General features: G+C 39.3%; 2 protein-coding genes across 6 annotated transcripts; one reads left to right on the plus strand and one right to left on the minus strand.

The window, feature by feature from the left end:
• Positions 1–1,518: 1,518 nt before the first annotated feature.
• gsdmeb (gasdermin Eb) lies at positions 1,519–9,505 on the plus strand. The gene is made up of 10 exons (XM_063485078.1): positions 1,519–1,622; positions 1,928–2,157; positions 2,262–2,454; positions 2,695–2,869; positions 4,008–4,128; positions 4,312–4,437; positions 7,908–8,035; positions 8,158–8,341; positions 8,481–8,554; positions 8,673–9,505. The coding sequence occupies exons 2-10, from the start codon at positions 1,953–1,955 to the stop codon at positions 8,898–8,900; spliced, it is 1,434 nt and encodes a 477-aa protein (XP_063341148.1). The 5' UTR covers positions 1,519–1,622; positions 1,928–1,952; the 3' UTR covers positions 8,901–9,505.
• pals2a (protein associated with LIN7 2, MAGUK p55 family member a) lies at positions 6,654–19,273 on the minus strand. 5 transcript variants are annotated; one of them, XR_010094971.1, is made up of 15 exons: positions 19,133–19,273; positions 17,842–17,926; positions 17,198–17,321; positions 16,335–16,453; positions 14,815–14,967; positions 14,269–14,418; positions 13,824–14,051; positions 12,975–13,106; positions 12,082–12,184; positions 11,892–11,963; positions 11,637–11,798; positions 11,330–11,532; positions 11,121–11,249; positions 10,740–11,001; positions 6,654–6,744 (listed from the first exon to the last, which is right to left on the minus strand). XR_010094971.1 is itself a non-coding variant. In XM_063485075.1 (14 exons), exons 3-14 carry the CDS (start codon positions 17,226–17,228, stop codon positions 10,825–10,827), a joined length of 1,659 nt encoding a protein of 552 aa, XP_063341145.1. In that variant the 5' UTR covers positions 17,229–17,321; positions 17,842–17,926; positions 19,133–19,273; the 3' UTR covers positions 9,919–10,824. The 5 variants fall into 5 exon arrangements, 3 of the variants coding, with proteins under 3 accessions (XP_063341145.1, XP_063341146.1, XP_063341147.1); XR_010094969.1 differs by lacking the exon at positions 6,654–6,744 and adding an exon at positions 8,680–8,786; XM_063485075.1 differs by lacking the exon at positions 6,654–6,744 and having other exon boundaries at positions 9,919–11,001.
• Positions 19,274–20,398: the final 1,125 nt, after the last annotated feature.

Below are 20,398 nucleotides of genomic sequence, written 5' to 3' on the forward strand. Positions count from 1 at the left end.
CATGAGCTCAAATAAAATTTCTGATTGTTTTCTTTTTGTTGAGTCTTTTGTGGTTGTTTGTTCAAAAACACTGAAAGCAACTAGACAGTTGAAATAATCCCCTCTCATCTCAGATGATGAGTTGGCAGGTAGATAGACTGATTATAATTTTGGTGCATAAAGGAAAAATGCAATTAATTTTAAACATGACGGGTCAGGAATGCCACACGAAAATGCCATTTAGGAAGCTATGAAAAGCAATTGGGGTATAAACACTAGGTTTACCGGGAATGTGAAGCAGTTCCCTGCTTCTTACTATACATATTCTTTAAGTGAAGTAGCAACTCTTAAAGGACTGTGGTAAAAGATCATCTGCTAAATTATAGAATTTTTGCTCGTGGCTGCACTTCATCCCTTTATAATTTTCTTGGCTTTATGGGTTAAATCTCAGTGCCATCTAAATGGAAACCTGTGCATGATACTTTCCAATGAATAGCCTGCAGTATACAGTAGATATGTGGCTACGTTACACAAGTGTTGAGTGAATTGTTCCAATCACTTTAGAAACAGCTGTATGTGTTTGACGACGGTTCGTGTTTATGGCTTGTTTTTGCCCATCCTGCTAAGCAATGACCAGAGTTCAAGGTTAATGGGCAATTATGGAGCCGTGCAACAAGTAAAGGTTATCATTTATAAATAACGAATGCAGGAATGTTGTGAAAGTCATGTTGATGAAAAGAGTCAAATGCAGCTAGTGATCCTTAGAGCCTGTCTGCATTTTTGACATCCTACAATATGATAAATGAGAGGGTTAATTTGCTGATGATTTTTACAATTAATGAAGCAAAGACACGAAAAAACATGTTCGTACTTTGAAAAGTTAAACAAAAGGGCTCCTTGAGTCCACCTATTCTCTTCTTTTTTCTCTTTCTCTTTATTCTATTTTCTATTTTTTATTTTATTTTACTCTAATAATTCACTGTAGTATAGTTTGTTTGTATTCTTTTTCTTTGTTTTGTTTGTTAATCCACAATAGAGAACATGGGCTTATCAGACTGCTGGGTGATCTTAAACAGCCGCTAGGTGGCGACAAATGCATATGAAAGCGGACTAGTGATAATTTGTTTTTACAAAAATGCCCTATGATATTATCACTGGTCAAATAGGACTGAATAAATTATAATGCAGAGCAGTAGATAGAGCAATGCAGTGTAATTAAGATACTTGTAAAATAGGTTATTTCTTTATTATATATATGTGTGTATATATATATGTGTGTGTATATATATATATATATATATATATATATATATATATATATATATATATATATATATATATATATATATAGTCCCTACATAAATCCAGTTGACAATTTACCAGTACAAGCAAATATAGAAGAGACATTATTATTATTATTATTATTATTATAAGCTGTATTGTAAGCGTACAGGAAGAAAGGCCATATATGTTATATATGTTTCGGCCCCCCCTACCGTGCAGAGGGCGGAGCCTTTTGTCCAAAACAAAGAGTGCAGGAAACCAGGCTGAGCTACCACAGAGGAACTGAATGCTGTAAAAGTCTGACCACCGAGAAAGTTTCTCTTCCAGGTCACCACTAAAGCGAGGACTCCGTGGAAGCGGTAGGTGGAAAAGTAGCCAGATTAAATTAAAAAAAAAAAAACTAGCATATTTTGTCTTATCTACAGTGACTGCTGCACCGATGGACTTTCGGTTTCCATAATAACCGGTGCTTTGATTGTTGTTGTGCAGCCTGGAGGTTTTAAATGTAAAGAGCTGTATGATGTCTTCTATGTTTTTGCTTGAAATGAGTACAGTGGCTGAAGTAGGAAGTTTATTGTGTTTAGTCCTAAGGAGGAGCTCACATGGGTGAGGTCTTCTGTAGCTGTGTAGTAAACGCCTCCCCTCTCTGCTCTCGCTTTCGAAGCTCGCAGGCTTTATCCAGCCGGAAGATGTTTGCTCTAGCTACCAGAAACTTTGTGGAGGAGGTGGAAGATAACGGGTCCCTGATCCCGGTGACCAGCCTGAATGACACCATTGCTCTCCTGACGGTGGTGGTGAAGCGCAGGCGTTTCTGGTGCTGGCAAAAGTCCAAATATCTTCCCACTGATTTTAATCTCAATGATATACTAACAGGAGACACACCCATAAAGCCAGGTAAACCTCAAAAGCAGCACGAAAATGCCCGCATGTGTCACAGTTTACTCTCCTGAGGTCATAGAAATCTGATTTTTTTAAATATATTTATTTACTTTTTGCAGTTGTGGTTGAGACAGACTTCATCAAATACAGTGGGACATTTAGTGACAAAATTCAGGGAACTGTGGATGCAAATTTTTCCAAATACAGCGTTAAACTTCAGGGTGAAGACTCATCCAAACTCCAGTCATCTTTTGGAAGCTTGAAGAAAGAGGAGATGGATATGCAGAAGTTGCTGCAAGACTCAAAAGACAAGTTGGTTCACAATCTGTACCTGGTGTCACATGTAAAGTTGTTTCAAACACTCTAAACATCACCTGACGATCAGCATGTTAAAGATCGCATAAGTGATCTTTGTCCTGCTGTAAAGTTTCACACAAAACACGATGCCCGGTTGAATATTAACGCTAGAAAGGATTATGTAGGATAAGTCACAATAAAAATTTGTTTCCAAGAATGTTCCTGGTGAAACTCACCACATTTTTCCTGTGTTAGGGTTCTGGACATGTCCCACTGTCTAATCCAGCAGACAAAGGAGAAGCAAAGACGGGTATTTGGGATTGTAAAGGATCGTATTGTAACCACTCAACCCTGTTCAGTCATAGAGGAGGTGCAGCAGGGAGGACAGTGTGGAGGAAGTCTGAGCACCTGTGGCCCTAAGATCACTAAGGTACAATATCAAACCTAGTATCAGACCTAATAGTTGCTGGTATTTAGGGTTCAGCCAGTTTTTAAAGTTGCTAATACATTCCTATATTAAGTCAATAAGCTAAGTTCACAATACAAAATTAATAGGTCCTGTTGCCAGGTGAGCAATACATGTGCTGCTTTTACCCGGATGAGTTTCAGTTCTGCGTGTGCCAGCTTTATGTGTACATTTTGAAAGCAGAAGAGTATAAGAAGAAGTGGAATAAATCTTGCCCACTATGCATGAAACAGTTGCATTGTGGTTCCTCTTCAGAATTCGGGTCCTTTGTTTATCCTCGATTTTTCCTCTTCATTTCCAGAAATCAAAACTGGGAATTTATTGTTTATGTTCTAGTTACATACAATACTGTGCCAAGGTCTCCAGACAGACTTGACATTCAAGGCTCTTCCTTGGATGTTGGCTGCCTTTTTTTCTGTTTTCAGTGTGGGATGATCCCACACTGCTTCGATGTCCAGGCTCTGAGGAGGCCAGTCCTTTTTGTCCTCCACTGGTCCAGTTTCCTTAGATTTTTTTAAGGACACTGCACACCATACTGAGATGTGCCAAGCCTTCCACTAATAGCTCTTTGGGTATCACCCTTTGCATGTCAAATTTTTTATCTTTGATATATTTCATACATTTAACCAAAGAAACAGGAAGGAACAGATTATGTGCTTTAACAGGCTGTTAATAACAAAGTTATTAAAGGCTTTTTTAATTAAAGATGGATTCAGTTGTAAATGTTAAGTGGCTTAAAAAAATAAAGTAAACAAATAAATAAAATTCCTCTGAAGGGTCAGGTATAAGGATTGGACTGAAAATTAGTGAAAAAGCAGCCAGTGTCCAAAGAAAAACTATCAAAAGACATTCAGAAAGCCTGGAGAACTGTTGCCTAAGACCACTTTAAAAAAAAAATCACAAAAAGTGTGACTCCTTGGACCTAAAACTCAAGACCTTTGCACACTACTGTAGTTAAAACTATATCTTATATTAAATTCCACTATAACCTTAAAGGAAATATTGAATCTTTAAATAATTCTTTAAAGTAGATTAATATTTGTGACACTCACTGGGGAATTTTGTTGCCATCTGTTCTGATTCGGTGTTCCTGTTTCTTCAGTTTTTATTGAAGGAGAACGCAAGCTTGGGCAATGACAGTGACATTACCATGGAGATTCCTACCAACACTCCAATAGCCTATAGCCTTATAGAACTAAAGATCAAACACGATGGACAATATGGTGAGAAGTCATTCATTGTATTTGTAGAGTAACTGTCTTACTTCATGTTAATTTAACAAGAGCAGCTGATAAACTCAAAGTTATATTTAATATAACTTTGAGCTTGTAGCATCATTAGTTCTAGGCTATTGTTGGAAATATCCATGTTCTGTCTCCTTGAACTATCACGTGCATTTTCCACAGAGCTGTGTGTATTGTCAGACACCAATGGAGGCTTTGATAAAGTTGATGGCACTGCTAGAATGAAAGACCAGCCGTCTATTTCAGGAGCTCCTGCTCATTCATCTGACAATAGCTGCCTTCAACAAGGTAAATCACTGTTTTCGCCTCAGATTTCTTACCTTTTCCAGCAAAAAGACACATGATGGCATGCAGAGAAATGTCCTGCACACCAGAGCTGTAGAGCAGCGGTCCCCAACCTTTTTTGCGCCACGGACCGGTTTATGCCTGACAATATTTTCACGGACCGGCCTTTAAGGTGTCGCGGATAAATACAACAAAATAAAACTAGTACCGGTACCGAAAAAAAGAAGATTTATTCATAACACACGTGAAAAGACCCAGGAAAACCGGAATGTGGATGCCCTCAGCCAAAAGCTCTTAAACGATAACAAAATAACGCTGAAAACCGATAAAAACCCTGAAAACCATACATTTCACACCTGAGCCTCAACTCTCGCGGCCCGGTACCAAACGACTCACGGACCAGTACCGGTCCGAGGCCCGGGGGTTGGGGACCGCTGCTGTAGAGCACATCAGGTTGTTATTTGTTTCTAAGGTTTTGTCACCACAGTGGAAAGTTTCCATGCATTATTACACTATAACTGAGCAACTGAGATCAAATGTTAGATTGAAAATGAGAGCATGTGATTGGCTAGTCTGTATGACGAGTTCTTATATATTGCATTCTGCTCTTTCCTCCGTGGATAGCTTCTCTCTCTCCTTTTCATTCTTTCCCATGAAAGAGATGGTTTTCCGCTCTTGTCACTTATTCTCTAGTGAATTTTGAATTCTGCTGCTTTTCACAAAATTAACGTCAGAGTTATGGATATATCTGACAGCTCAGTTTTTTACAGTGTTCCTTATGTTCTAAAAGGGACGCTCCTACAAATACTTGTAAAACTAACTGTGTCCACGGGGGACACTCTTTGAAAAAGAGCCTTGAATTTTTTGTGGCCTTAGATTCTTTGAAAAGGGCTCTATAAAAATACAGATTATTATTATTTTTACTAATATTATTTTTATTAGTAGCAGTAGTATTAGTATTAAAAGTCTACCGTTGGGATTTAATAAAGAAGTGCAGTGTTAGTTTTGCAGCTGAAAGGTGTGAACACGGATATTTTGGTGGCTAGCCTTGTTTCCTATTCATATTTATAGGAGTTTCATCTTGATAGCACAAAATTTAGATAAGATAAGATAAGATAAGATAACCTTTATTAGTCCCACATGTGGGAAATTTGTTTTGTCACAGCAGGAAGTGGACAGTGCAAAAGTTATGAAGCAAAAATTAGAATAAAATAAAATAAGAATAAATACAGTATACAACTGTACAGAATAGAATAAAATAAAATACTATATACAGTAGAATAAAATAGAATAAAATATGCAATAAGATAAAAATAGAATACAAGTGCTATATACAACTCAGTAAAAATACAACGATACCAGAAAAGATTATTGCACATGTGTGAATGTGTGTGTTGATCAGTTGGAGTCTTTGTTGTGCAGTCTGACAGCAGTGGGGAGGAAAGACCTGCGAAATCTCTCCGTCCCACACCGTGGGTGCCGCAGTCTCCCACTGAAGGAGCTGCTCAGTGCTGTCACAGTCTCATGCATGGGGTGGGAGATGTTGTCCAACAGGGATGACAGCTTAGCCACCATTCTCCTGTCACTCACAACCTCCACTGGGTCCAGAGGGCATCCTAGAACAGAGCTGGCCCTGCAGATCAGCCTGTTCAGTCTCTTCCTGTCCCCAGAAGAGATGCTGCCGCCCCAGCAGACCACACCATAAAAGATGGCTGAGGCCACCACAGAATCATAGAAGGTCTTCAGGAGTCGGCCCTCCACTCCAAAAGACCTGAGTCTCCGCAGCAGGTACAGTCTGCTCTGCCCTTTCCTGTAGAGGGCGTCTGAGTTATGAGTCCAGTCCAGTTTGCTGTTCAGATGAACACCAAGGTACCTGTAGCTGTCCACAGCCTCAATGTCCATACCTTGGATGTTCAGTGGTTGCAGTGGAGGATGTTTGTGCCTGCGGAAGTCTACCACCAGCTCCTTTGTTTTACTGGCATTGATCTGGAGGTAGTTCAGCTGGCACCAGTCCACAAAGTCCTGAGTCAGTCCTCTGTACTCCTTGTCGTCCCCATCAGTGATGAGGCCGACTATAGCAGAGTCATCAGAGAACTTCTGCAGGAAGCACTGGGTGGAGTTGTGGGAGAAGTCTGCAGTGTAGATGGTGAAGAGGAACGGAGCCAGAACCGTTCCCTGTGGGGCCCCCGTACTGCAGACGACCCTGTCCGACACACAGCCCTGAGTCCTCACATACTGTGGTCGGTCGGTGAGGTAGTCCAGAATCCAGGTAGTGAGGTGATGGTCCACTCCAGAGTTCTCCAGCTTGTCCTTCAGAACCGAGGGAAGGAGAAACATACAATTATACTTCACAGGGTTTTGTGGCATACAGTTTAACACTAAATTTAATGCTGTAAAAAGCATGTCTTACTTTAGTTTGAGGATTTTTGATAGTTGGAGCGTTCATTTATTGGGAAGGAGGGGGAAATGTTATTAGAACTGGGTTTCAGGTTTTTAGTCACATTTCTACATGAAGTTCGGTACATAATTAAAAAATCTCTGCATGTTTTTTCTCAGCAGTGCACACACTGTTATTTTCATATAGGTTCCTTTTGATTAATGCCAGAATCTTAAAATATGTAGTGTTGACTTTAAGAAGTACCAGCAGCCTCACACAGCCTACAAGAAATTACCTTTACCTGTAGGTTTATTCATGTCCACAGTAATATTTTCATTAACACAAGTATGAATCAGTATATAAAGGGTTTTGTGTTCCTCTACACATTGACATCACTCACTCCATCATACTCTCTCATTGGGTGTGCTTGTTTTTCAGCCACTAATTTGCGCTGCTCTAGGCATGTAGTTGTTGAAATGAACCAACTACATATTTGTATATAAATCAGCACATTATTAGTAAATTATCCACTTTCATGGGTGTACTTTTGTTAATGTAGATCCTTTGGCAAAAAATGGCATTTGCTTTTTCTGTGTTGCGCTCCAGCAGCACCACACCTCTGCTGTATACAAGTCAAAGGGTCTCGAAAGATAAGAGACCTTGTTCCATCTTATCAGAAGGGTGTTAAACATATTTGTAAACACAGTTTTGACCTATACTAACAGGCTACAATACAGTACAGTTTACTCTTTAGTTTGCTATGGAAGTTATGTACTGACTCTATGATTTTTTTGGGGCGAAATTTTGAATCAGGACTTAACCTGCTTGGAATAAGCCAAGATAATAGTTTTGCATTCACTTACAGTCTTTTACTGGCCACAGCATGCATACGTGTATTGACTTTTTTTTTTTTTTTTTTTTTTTTTAAATAGCATGTATATACACATGCAATGTTTTATTAGCTTCTACATATTGTAGTGGTTTACATCAGCATGCTGTTTTTGCTATAATCTCAGTTAACCTTTTTAACGTGCTCCAGGAGATTGTTTTATCTTTGACAGTGAATGACAAACTGTCCTTATTTTTCTGTCTTCAGAACTAGACCAACTGAGCGATCATTTCCAGCTGCTTTCAGCTCTTCCGGCATCCACCAGGTCCGCTCTGCTACAGCAGATTACAAAACTTTTGCAGGACCAGATAACCATTAGTGCACTTCAGGATGTGGTAAGAGGGACGGAGAGGTCTAGGCACTGGCACTGCACATTCACTAAAAGAAAATGGACATAATGAAATTCAGTTACGTTACATTACGTTTAAAGTCTGACCTGTCTCCTCCTCTGTCTCAGCTAGAGCAGATGTGCGTGGATAAGGGATCTGCCTCAGTTGACTTTAAAACAACAGCGTCTCAAAAACAGAATGTCCAGGCAATTCTGGGTCTTTTAGAGCAGTCTAGTCAAGAGGAACCAACTGAAAAAAGCCGATCCACATCGCTTCACACAGCCCTACACCTCTTAATCAGTGCATTGGATGGTGAGAAGTTGTACTCTACAGTCTTTAATTGTGGATTTTTTTTCATATACTAGAGACCTAGTATACCCACTTCATACACACTGCAAGTTCTAAAAACTTAATGCAGGTTCCTTCATCATGCGTCTGTTTTGTCTTTCAGAGATGACAAATGATTGTCTTGGTGCCTTGGAAATGTGCTGCAGCCCTGCAGTGTTGGGGATCTTGGAGCTACTGGTTAGTAAATCCTCTTTTTTATAAAATGGCACAACATGTTATGCAGGTGTTTCTTTGTAAATTAAACATTACACATTAAGTCAGCTGCCCCTTATGAATCTCTCAACACCTGTTCCAGGTGCAGTGTGCATTAAAAAATGGAGAGTTGCCTCTGAGCGCTGAAGCGTCGTCTTTACTGACAGAGGCCATCTATGGAAAGATCGAACATCTGTTTGCCTCCTGTAATGTGTCCCTGCGGAGAAATGGGGACATGGTGAAGGCAGAAATAAACAAGCAGCCAGGAAATCTTCCTCTGGTCCTGTGTATCGTGATTCAAAGTCTTGCCTCATTAGCTCAGGGTGTTTGAACTGAAACCTGCTTTACAGCCACCAGAAACAAGTGTCACAGTGGGATTGGGTAAATGGAAACATGTAAATAATTCTTTTTGTTATTTTAATAGAATATTTTAAGGGGTGCTACATGACCAAGAAGTCATTCTAAAAATACTGAATACTTGATCTTGACTCATATGTGACTACTCAATCTGTTTAAAAAAAAAATAATGAATTAATAGTCAAACTTGATTTTTATGTGAATAAATATGCAAAATTGTATCTATTTTTTTGTAACTTTGGCAGTTTCCTTCAAATAAAAATGATTTTGAGCTGTTGTCTGATTGTATAAAAAAAGTATGAACCATATTACAAAATTATCATGGGTGTGGCGCTTAGCACAATCCTCTCCCAGCAGAGGTTTCGGGTCTGAATCCCAGTTGAAACCTCCCTGTGCAGAATATATTGCTTGGAATGTGAGATTATATAGTCGTTACAACTTAATTCACATCTAAGTGCGCAAAAAAGAAGAGATAACCTAAATATGGTCATCTCAGGCACACAGCTTGCACCAATATCCCTATAGACAAAACCTATTATGCTCCTGGTTCTGATTATATGTTGGGTATTCTCATGGAAAAACATGCTTTGTCTCTGAAACTACCATCATTTTTTTTAATTATTATTATTAACATTAACATCTTATTAACAGTATATTAGTGTGTCATCATCACTAAGATTGTATTCAAATCAATTGTTCTGAACAATAATTGTTTATCAAACATGGACTGATCACATTCTTTGACAATATTATAGCAGTAAATTTTCAGGTTATTTTTACTCTCAGATCAATTATTAATTCTTCAATGAGATCCATCTTCAGGATCTTTGACGCTCCTAACACAAACCTCATTCTGCACCATCCTGGCTGGTGTACATTTAAACTTTGTGTCATTTGCTGCTATATACACCTTTCATTTTAATACGCCTGAATGTAGCATGTTTGTCGGCAAGTCTGCTTAAAGAAACACACCTAAAACACAGCGGATCATTAGAAAACACCAGTTATTTATTTGACATCTGAAAATACATCTTATGTGAAATCTTGTAAAATATAATTTTATAAGTAAATATGAATTTTATTTAAAACTGTTAAATTTTAGTACATATCACATCAAAAGGGATGGTTCACTGAGGTGCAGTACCCTGTTTGAGAGTCCTGTGGAAAGTCTTTCTTTGAAAACACAAACACAGCACCAAATAGAAACATTTACATGATCCAAATGTCTGACACAGAGTCAGCGTATTTAATGTAATATCTTTCGTGCTTGAGTTAAAGAGCCATAGGTAAACACTACAGGATTATTTTTCTTCCTGTACAACTTCATACAGTGACTGGCAAATCGTTTTCCATTCATTAAGTTTGGCTGAGGAGTTAAATGTTTGCCTCCAGGAGGAAAAAAGGTCTCAAATATATGACACTATTCTACACGAATGACAAGTCTGTAGTGACAGAATGAGATGAGAAACTGGACGCATAAGTACTGTAAACTGTAACACTGAGGTATTATTCTTTTCAATGAGCGAGCCCTCATTTTTATGTAGAATAAATACAACTTAACTGATCTTACATACAGATGTAACATTAAAACTGAGTTTGTTTTCAAAAGCATCTGACACGAGTGCCAGTACTCTTCCAATCCATTTGAGTAAAAAATATCATTTAAAAAATACTTGCCAATAAATAAGTACACTTCCTATGTGTTGTGAATTGCATAGTGTGCTAGAAAGGAATCTGGCAATTCAGGTTAAGGTGACTCTGATGCAACTTTGTGTGAGACCAAATTCACACAGGCTTGATGTCCAACACTTACTTTGTGTGCAGCACAGTGTTGAATCCCCTTTTATCCTAAGCCTGGCAGCTCCAACAGCAGCTTCTCTCCAGTGGGGGGTAAAATATCAGTAGACCCAGCTGACTGGAACCCACTGTGGCTCTATGATTAATTGCTCCACTGCTTCCTGGAGCTTGTCAAAGGCTTTGTCCAGATTGTCATTAACAATAGTCAGGTCAAAGTAGTGGCTGTATGCCCGGCGGATCCTGGCGCTCTCGTCTACAGTCTTCTTTAAATCATTCTCCTGTTACAGAAAATGGATTAAGCCCATTTATAGAAGGGAAGCCACAGCCATTCATGACTGACGACCACTGTAAAATCCCACCATCGTATTTAAGAATGTTTCATCATCTTAAAACTTACCGTGAGTAGTTTGGTTGTAAGTCCAGCATCTACCACAGCTTTGTGCATAGCTCTTAGTGTGTCCAATTCAGGAGCAGCAATAAATACCACAAACGGCATAAACTCAGCAGTCTTCAACACTTTCAGGGCCTGGGCGTAAAATGTAATGTCACTACCAAAGCTTTAGGAAAAGTAGATCCAGATATTGAGTGTGTGCGTCTTTGACCAACCTGAGGGTTAACATCTAGGATACAGGTACGGCCGGCAGCCACCACTTCATGGATTGAGTCGATCTTGGTTCCATAAAGGTTGCCATCGTACTCGCCATGCTCCAGATAGCGGCTCTCTTTGATGTCCTTCTCCATCTCTTCCCGTGTAACAAAACAGTAGTTTTGCCCATCTTTCTCCTCTTCTCTGGGACGGCGTGACGTAACTGAATGTAGCAGGTAAGAAAAGTCATTTCATGCGGCCTGGCGGGTCTAAAGTCTGAACATTTCGGTGGTCTCAGGTCTATGTTTCACACATGCACGCACTCACATGGGACAGTGGTTCCATATCTCAGGGGATTCACAACAATAAGCCTGTTCTTTAGGCTCCGCCTCCCAACTCCCTGAGCTCCAATCAGAACCAGCGTTTTCCTTTGGAACGGGGGCATCCTGGCTACCTCTTCATAGGTCTGCAGCTCATAACGATCAAACTCTGTTGAAGGCAATACAGAGTCAGTACTGTGTCACCATTTAAAAAATGTAAATATTTAAGCGCGAAAACCCTAAAACTGCAGGTAATACACACCTGCATTCTTGGTAGTGAGGTACATCATTTTTTTCTTTTTTTTCTTGCCAGTCAGAGTCCCACAGAGCATCCCTGAGCCAAATGCACAAAGTATTAGTGCTACGCATTTTGGTGCTGAAGTCTAACCTTCATTAAATCTATACAAGAGTAGCTGGTACAGTTGGAAAGAGGGTCAGGGAGTCATACTAACCTGTACCCGAAGTGTCCCAGTCTCTCCTCACAAAGGCTTTTCTCTTCTCCTCCAAGACCTGACTAGGGATGAGGCCAGTGGCTCCACCAACAACTTTCCGTGCCTATACGGGGGTCAGAGTAGTTGAGAGATGCTTCAGACTATTGATTTAAATATATAGAAAGAAAAAAATTATTTGATGGTTATTAATCTTTTAGAAAGCTGTAGATTCTTACGAACTGACTCAGAACTCACACTAAGCAAGACTTTCGCCATTGGGGAGCAGCAATGGCTTTAGAGTTCTGCAGTGAGTCTTTAATGTAACCTATGTAAGTGGCCAACGTTGTTGCCAACATTCATGGTTGTGTGTAGTGTATTATGTATTAACTACTTTGCGATCCTTGTGTTTTACATATTGTGGCAGAAATGACAGAAAAAATACAAAACAACCTTTTTTCCCCCCTCCTGGTTAACCCGTTATTTGTTGTAAATAGTTTGATTTTTTACTTGTCCCTCAAGCTTTTCTACTTCTTTGTACATTCCCCTGACGCCCATTCCGATTTTGACAGTGTCCCTCAATGGAACTGCTGACGTTTGTGAGTCCTTATATTGATCCTATTATCTTTCACTGCTGCTATGGTTCTTGTTCTTAATTTATCACACTGATAAATTCATAAACTGCAGCGAAAAAGTATTTGAAAATACCCTGGTGGAATCAAAGGTCAAAAGCCAATCACAGTAGTTGTGGGGAACATCAACGCAACATGCAGTTACATTTCTAGAGAGATGCATGTCAGGCTCTATTATAGATCCATATAGAGTTTTAGAGGGGTTTGCGATCACCTACGTGCGTGTACCTACAGCACAGATTTTCCTCCTGAAGCATAAATTCCCAGTAATATGAGCACACTCACCTGCCACCAATTGGGGTCTTCCTTGTTGACTACATGAAGCACATCTCCTCTGGAGAAGGCCAGACCCGCCTCTTTACAAGGAATCAGGTTATCTGTGGCTGGGTTGTAGTTGAAGTGTGACTTCACATAAACCTGCAATTTAACAGAGGTGAGGTGTAAATCTGTACTGTGACATTACAACACTTAATTAAGCTGCAAAACAAAACTACATATGTCTAATGACTCTTGATTTTGAAATACAATATGAAAGTAAACCTTGTTTTTTCTCAGTCAGAAGCCTGAATGAGGTGGACCACATACAACTCTTAAGTGTGAACAGGAAGAAAAATTTTTACTCTTACTAACAGTAGATAATTTATCGTCCTCAGTACAAAGTACCAATAGCCTTATGATGTAATTTTACCTAAGGCTTCTCAGTGTCAGCTGCTATGTGTGCTCCATTGAATAAAGTGGTGTATGTCCTACTTGGTGTGTGGAGTGTTATTAATAGATCCTCTATGGGCTCAGTTTTCAAGAACCTGGCATTCAGAGATCACTCAGCTCTCAATCAATACATTATTCGGTACAGCACAATTTCAGAATATATTATTGCAAATCAAATCAAATACCAACAATAAATATAAAGGTGCATTTATATGACTGAATGTAACGTAATATTAGATGAAAAACTCTAAAACTAAGAAAAATGTAATTAAAAGCAATTCATCTTGCATGCAACTTATTAATTAAACATCCATCCAGCCATTTTCATCTGCTCATCCAGGGCTGGTTGTGGGGACTGAAAAACTAAACTAAGATTATCAATCACCTCCGGGTGAATTCAGAAAATTAAACCTCCTTTTTCCGTACCTGCGGAGGTGCTGGTGTGTCTTTGTAGCTTGGCAGGACCTTGAGTGTAATACTCCCGCTGCAGTCCCTCAGCAGCTCCTGGAGCTCATGGGGGTCGCTGCCGACCTCTCGACCATTCACCTCTCGGATTATGTCCCCTGTGTGCAGCATGCCTTGCCTGTCAATTGAGCTTCCGTGCAGGATCCGGGCTATCACCATCTCTCCTCGCACCACGCGGAATGTCACCCCCTGAAAGAGAGTAAGAGTCATTAAAGTACTGTACATCCGCACTTCATAAATCATAGAGGAGGCCAGTTTCATGCGTTGGTCAGCCAGGTTCCTCTAAAAGATGATGAGTAACTATGTAAGGCTAAGTCACTGCATCCTAACAAATGGCCAGTGAAAGGGCATGTGTAAAACTCTTTGCAGCTTAACAGGAGTGTTTACTCATGCCTTGCTAACTTACCAGTGGTTCCCCAGCTTTCTTCTGGATGCCAATCATCCTGACAGCATCAGCTGGCATCAGTGAACTGGTCATCATGGAATTACTGTTAACTGCAGTCTGCGATGTTTCATAGCACTTTGCAGCCACTTTGTCATGAGCTTCTATCAAACACTAAGACAGAAGAAGAGAAAAATACACACAGAAAGAAATTACTTAACAATACGTTTCTTGGAAAAATGAGAAAACACTCCAACATGCATTAGATGAATTACTATGAACAAATGAAGACAAACTGCACCGCCAATAGACTAACTGAAAAATAAGTCTCCCCCAAGCAGTTACAGACAGTGAAGACAAACGACATTAGATTTACTCAAACAGTGTGTAGGAATCCTCTCAATACTCTCCGAAAGTAATTAGTTGATAGTAAGAAAGCGAGACCAGTTAGGTGAAGCTTGCAGACAGGTAAATCATAAGAAATGAGGTAGGGGTTGGAGAAGCAGCTCTGGCTTCCATTTCCACTCCAGTAAAAAGCCCCACCCCGCCACTGAATAAGACTTAAGGTACCTTGAAGTGTGGCTCCTGCAGGATCCTGACAAGCTCAGCAGCAGCAGAATCCTTATCTGTCAGATTGTTAAGGGCATCCAAGATCTCAGTGACAAGCTGAACATTATCATCCCGCACGGCTTGTAACGCAACTTCCTCCAGACGCTCATGTGCCTAAACACAGACATGTCCACCAAAAGAGTGTACACAGCAAGTCAATGTTTGTATCAAGCATGAGGTAAATTTGGTTAGCCTTACAAACTGTGATTTTATAGCATAATAACATTCCCAAAGCTGTAATTACCACTTGACGTTTTTTTCTATATTTCTGCCAACCAGCCAGATTGCACTTTAGATCTACTCAGTGGACCGGTTTGTTCCACTGAGTGGATTTATAAAGTTTGAAAACTGTGGCGTGAAGGTTGTGATTTTAGGACTTTTGACTATATTTTGCACATGTGGAAGCATGGGGGCTTGCAAGCTGTTAAGAATGGACTATGCCATTATTGTTCCTCAGCCAGAGTTCTGAATGACTTCTTAATACCTTCTTACTGACAAAAACACTACCCGTCATTTTAATCCATAATTGCACTGGCTACAACAGCAGGTATTCATAAAAACCCACTTGCTGATATTTTTATTTAATTTTAATATATCCAAACATTTTTGACAACTCAATAACAAAAAAAACTCACAGTGAATTAATTTACCACCTACACCAAGAACAAGCGGGCTTTGTTTCTGTTAAACTATCACTGTGATATGCAGAAGAATGAAGGAAAATTAAGAGCAGAATAAAAAGTAACAAGGGATTCAAATCCATTTAATATGATTGATGGGCCATCTGTGTAAAATAGTGTTTTGTTTTGTTTTAAAGCTACAAACTCTTGTTACGAAATAAGGACAAGAGTTTCTCTTTGTGGCCCGTTTTCTATAAAAAGCTATCTATTTATAGTTATGGTAGTTAAACCTGATGACCTCAATCTGCACTGGAGATATTTTTTTCAGAATGTTATGTAAGCCATTTGTTCTTCACGCTGTCAGCCTCTTTATTTGTGTGCCAAACTGATTGATCTAATTTTAAGAGGTTTTCTGTTTTACTTAAGCTTCAACATGAACTTAAATTTGTGGTGATTAAATAAAAATAAAAACACAAAATAGCTGCGCTATACAGCCCTGCAGAGAGTAGACCTTTGTGTTTTACTCTTCTGATGACAGGAAGGGTATTAGATTGCAGTGGCTAGATTTCTGGTAACTAACTTAAATGTGGACACTAGAAAAAGATACACAACAAGTAATCAGTTCATGTGATTAGAACTCTTGCACATAAAGCATGAATTCCCCATTTCTCCCGTCTCCACACATGAGAAAACACTTGCTACAATTGACTTCCTCTGTCCTACACAGACTTCTAATCTACTTCACCTATAGCTAACAGAAAAATCTACCTGATGAGATTATGGTGACATGTATCTGTGCATGTGTTTGTAGGAAGTGGAGACAAAGCAAGCAGAAGTAGTATCAGTGAGTGAACAACATACCTTAGCAAGGGAACGGACGATGGGGCTCTCCATGATCCCTCTGAGGAAGATGAGGTCAATATCTTTAGCTCCTGTACCTGATGGCATGTCTCTCAGGTTCTCCAGCACCTGTTGCATGGCTGTAGAAGAATAGATAAACTTAAATGATTTAGCTAACCATTTGCCAACTGCTCTCTTTACTTCTTTTAAGCTCTAAAATGCACTGCTATGTAAAAACAAGAGGCAGAAATGCTAGTGAAAAACCAACCTCGTGACCAGCAGTAATGAATATAATTAAAATTCAGAGCCAATGGAAAACTATTTCAGTATACTACGAATGGACAAGGCAAGAACAACAAGTGGGGAGCGAATCAATGGGCCAATTCAAAGAACATTGCTCATTTCCATTGCAACAGCAACAAGGACGCACGGTCACCAAGGAATTGTTTCACTAATAGCTTTGTCTCGTAGTGACTAGTGACACAGGTCAAATTATTATTATTATTTTACTTCTAGCATGATCAACAAAATGAATGCAACGTCTTTCTTGTCACCAAGAAAGACGTTGCAATAAAAACACTTGTCATTTTTTCTCTTTTGTTTATACATGGACTACAACACTGAATTTAAATGTAATCTGAACAGATGAGTCTGAAACGTTTTTATCAAGAGAATCATGTATTAAACATATTTTTTTCTACATTTTTGTCCATAAAAAAGAACAAATGGAATTGTTGACAAGCGGCCAAGGGCACCCCCACAACTATCTCTGAGAAGTGGGCACAGTACCATTCAAATGGTAATTAAATGGTAAATATGGTAAACAACACTGCTGCAATTCCTGTGCAAAAGGCTAGTCGGGGACTTTGTCTCTTACAGCTTACCTGAGCCAGACTTTGCGTTGGCCACAGTCATGTTTATTATTCCACAGCTCAGGATGGTGAAACTCCCTAAACACGGTCAAAAGCCACCCAATTGCTGTTTACAGAAACCAGAGCAACTGGAGAGCTGCAGGATGTAGGAAACCCACTCGAGTCAGTATAGTATCACACTAAACAAGCCTTTTTCAATGATTAGAATCAAGCCTGCATTTACTGCTATATGAGTGATAAACAGATGCAGAACGGAGAGCAATTCGAAAAGAAAGCATTTGTTGGTCTTTGTGTTTTATGCATGTTAGCACAAAGGGCACTCATGAATTAAGGGGATGACAAAGAGGGTGATTGAATGACAAAGGATGAGTCTTCCATCCTTCTGGCTAAAGGTTGTGCCAGCCACACACAGAGAGGGCCCTGGGGATTTTCTGTGCAAACACGCTCTCCAAACAGAGTGAGGAAAAAAAAAACTCTCAAACTCCCTCAATACACAGTTAGACAAATAGTCGACTCAGGCAGCCTTGTTTGACTACAGATTGTGAACTGTATAAACATCATAAATGAAACACTGTATTCTAGCTATGCAATATCAACAAAAGCAGCAAAACAACCACGCTGACCTAAAACAAATAAAAAACATGGCAACAACTCACCTAGTTACTGATTTCAGATCATCAGTGCAGCAGGCCAACACCGAGCCCCACGGTTTCTAAAAAACACTCATCTGGTACCTCTGGACTAATGAGAGAATGGAGGGAGAAAAATCTGAAATTGAGCAAGACGGTTTAAACATCATTATAACTATCAATAAAAGCAAATCATGATAAATACGCAACTCCCTACCCTTAGGGTGTCTTTATTGTCCACACTTCTCCTGCCCATTCAATGTTATTGTAATGTAGTCATTGTGATTGGCCAAGATGATCACATGACCACTGTCTATTTAAAGAGGAATTTTATTTTAAAGCTTAAAGGAGTAAAATTGTGGACCTACATTTTTTCAGATTTAAATTCATCAAAAATTAAACCATGTAGTAAAACAGTTATAATTTATATGGGACGCGTGTTTTTGGTATATTTTATTTACATTACTTAAATATTCTATTTTACTTCCCAATGACATTTTTCAGTTGTTTCGTTTGCATTATACACAATATATTCTACGTAGAGCAGACAGCATTTCGTTGGTCCGTATCCTTAGCATTTGAATAAGGCAAATGTTTAAACATTACTTCAAGGAAAATAAAGCCTATACACAGCACAGCTGTTCTCATAAGAGTGTTCTCTCTTCTTCTTTCTTTAAACTCCTGCAGCACTTCTTAGAAGAAGCTGAAATTGTCACCAAACCTCAGGCAGGACGAGTGACTTATAAATGTGTTCTCTGCAGCGGTTAAAATAACTGATGTCAAGCTACACGCGTACTGGGCACGTGTAACCACTTCAACGTGAGGTAGCTTAGCTAAAATGGTAAGTTGAAGCCGTGAATAAAAATTTTAGCGTTAATTACAACGACCAGTTGCTGGTTGAAATAAACTAAACCGTAGGTCTCTACTCTCAGGTCGTCTTGTCATTAACACCAGAGCTCGTGCCGTGTCCGTTTGGATCTCATATGCGGGCGAATTAGCAGCGCTAACTAGCAACTACGAGTGGCGTGCGCTCTAAGTTTTATTTTTGGCCGACAAATAATACTAATAATACATAATAACAGACATGCCAGCAAAATTTAAACAGGCTAGCTTCGGTAGTTAACGCTCAGTTAGTGTCGGCACTAGCAGCAGAGAAGTAAAATCAGCTAAAGTTAGCTTTGTTGTAGCTAATAGTAATATGTGGTTCACAGTAGCTACTTAACATTAGCCAGTGGCACAGTGAAATCCGAGAAACTACTAGGTCCCGTACCGTTACATAGCCTCACATAAATAAATGAATGAATGAAATATACTTTACCCAGTTAAATCAGTATCCAGTCACGCTTTCATGCTTTTCTTTATTCCGGAGTTTTATAATTCGCCGATCATTCGCGCACGAATAAGTTGTTACTGCGTTTTCAGAGTGCGTGCCTGCATGCGCCCCTGCTCTCGGCTCCCAGTCCACTCACGCACTGCTAATGTCATCCAGTGCCGTTCAAGTTATATCTAGAGCAGTGAAAACCCGCAGTCTTCTCATATCACTCTCTGTTACACTAAAATCAATAACGGTAGAAATATTAAGTAGAGTAAATATTTTTGTATGAAAGTAAGCTGTATCAAAGTTGCTGCCCTCTTCAGATTTTTATGACCCCCTTAATGTACTTTTTGTTTTGTTTTTGACTAAATGTATTTTAACAACAGTACTTTGTTGAATTAAATATGCGAGTACTCTAAATTAAAATATACAGTTGCCTTTTGACCACCTATTGTGCCTTTTCATAGTTCTTATGAATAGGGATGAATATTGAGTCAATCATCCATTACTGAATTGGTTTATAGGTCTCGTCCTTTATGTATTTCGTGTATTGATTCCTGATCTACTTTGTGAGTAAGTGAGTGTGTGTGTGTGTAGTCTTTAAAAACAAGTCGACTGAATGTCTTACCTTATATACAGATTAGTTTCTCTGCTCACTCCAGAAAAGCATGCACAATGATGACAGCTCATATTGCATAGCAAACAGCACAGCTAAGAACTAAACTGGAAGGATACGCTTACCCCAAGAGATACTGTAAGCCTCACTGCCATCTTTGATTCCTGTAATAATTGTTGCCATATCTGGCAACAAATAACCTCATCTGCACAACCGACATTCATAAAAAGTTACATTTTCTCTCAAGGCACATAGAGACTACCATAGCATTGCATGATTTGCTTTTATGTATCCAGGTCACTTGATGAGATTAAAGTGTTAATCTGTTGTGAGTTAGGGTGCAGGTAAATCTCAGTAGGCTTGATAAAAGAGGAAAAAGTAAAGCTGAAAAGAACACTTTGATGTACTCACATTACTAATTTCTATTTTACATTTCCCCTAAATAGGACTCTTGCAGCAGATATGTTTTAAAAGCTATTTGCCCCACTTAAGAAAAACCTCAAAATGCTTAGATGTCAGCTCACCATCAGAGTGCACTGTTACTCCATCAGTGAATGGCACAGAAAACACTGTTCACCAGATAAGCTCTTTTCACCACATAAGACACACTTGTACTATCTAGCAACATGTCACAGTGCAGCAGTGGCAATAAC

Source organism: Pelmatolapia mariae, linkage group LG10_11, assembly GCF_036321145.2.
Source record: "Pelmatolapia mariae isolate MD_Pm_ZW linkage group LG10_11, Pm_UMD_F_2, whole genome shotgun sequence".
NCBI classification, from domain to species: Eukaryota; Metazoa; Chordata; class Actinopteri; order Cichliformes; family Cichlidae; genus Pelmatolapia; species Pelmatolapia mariae.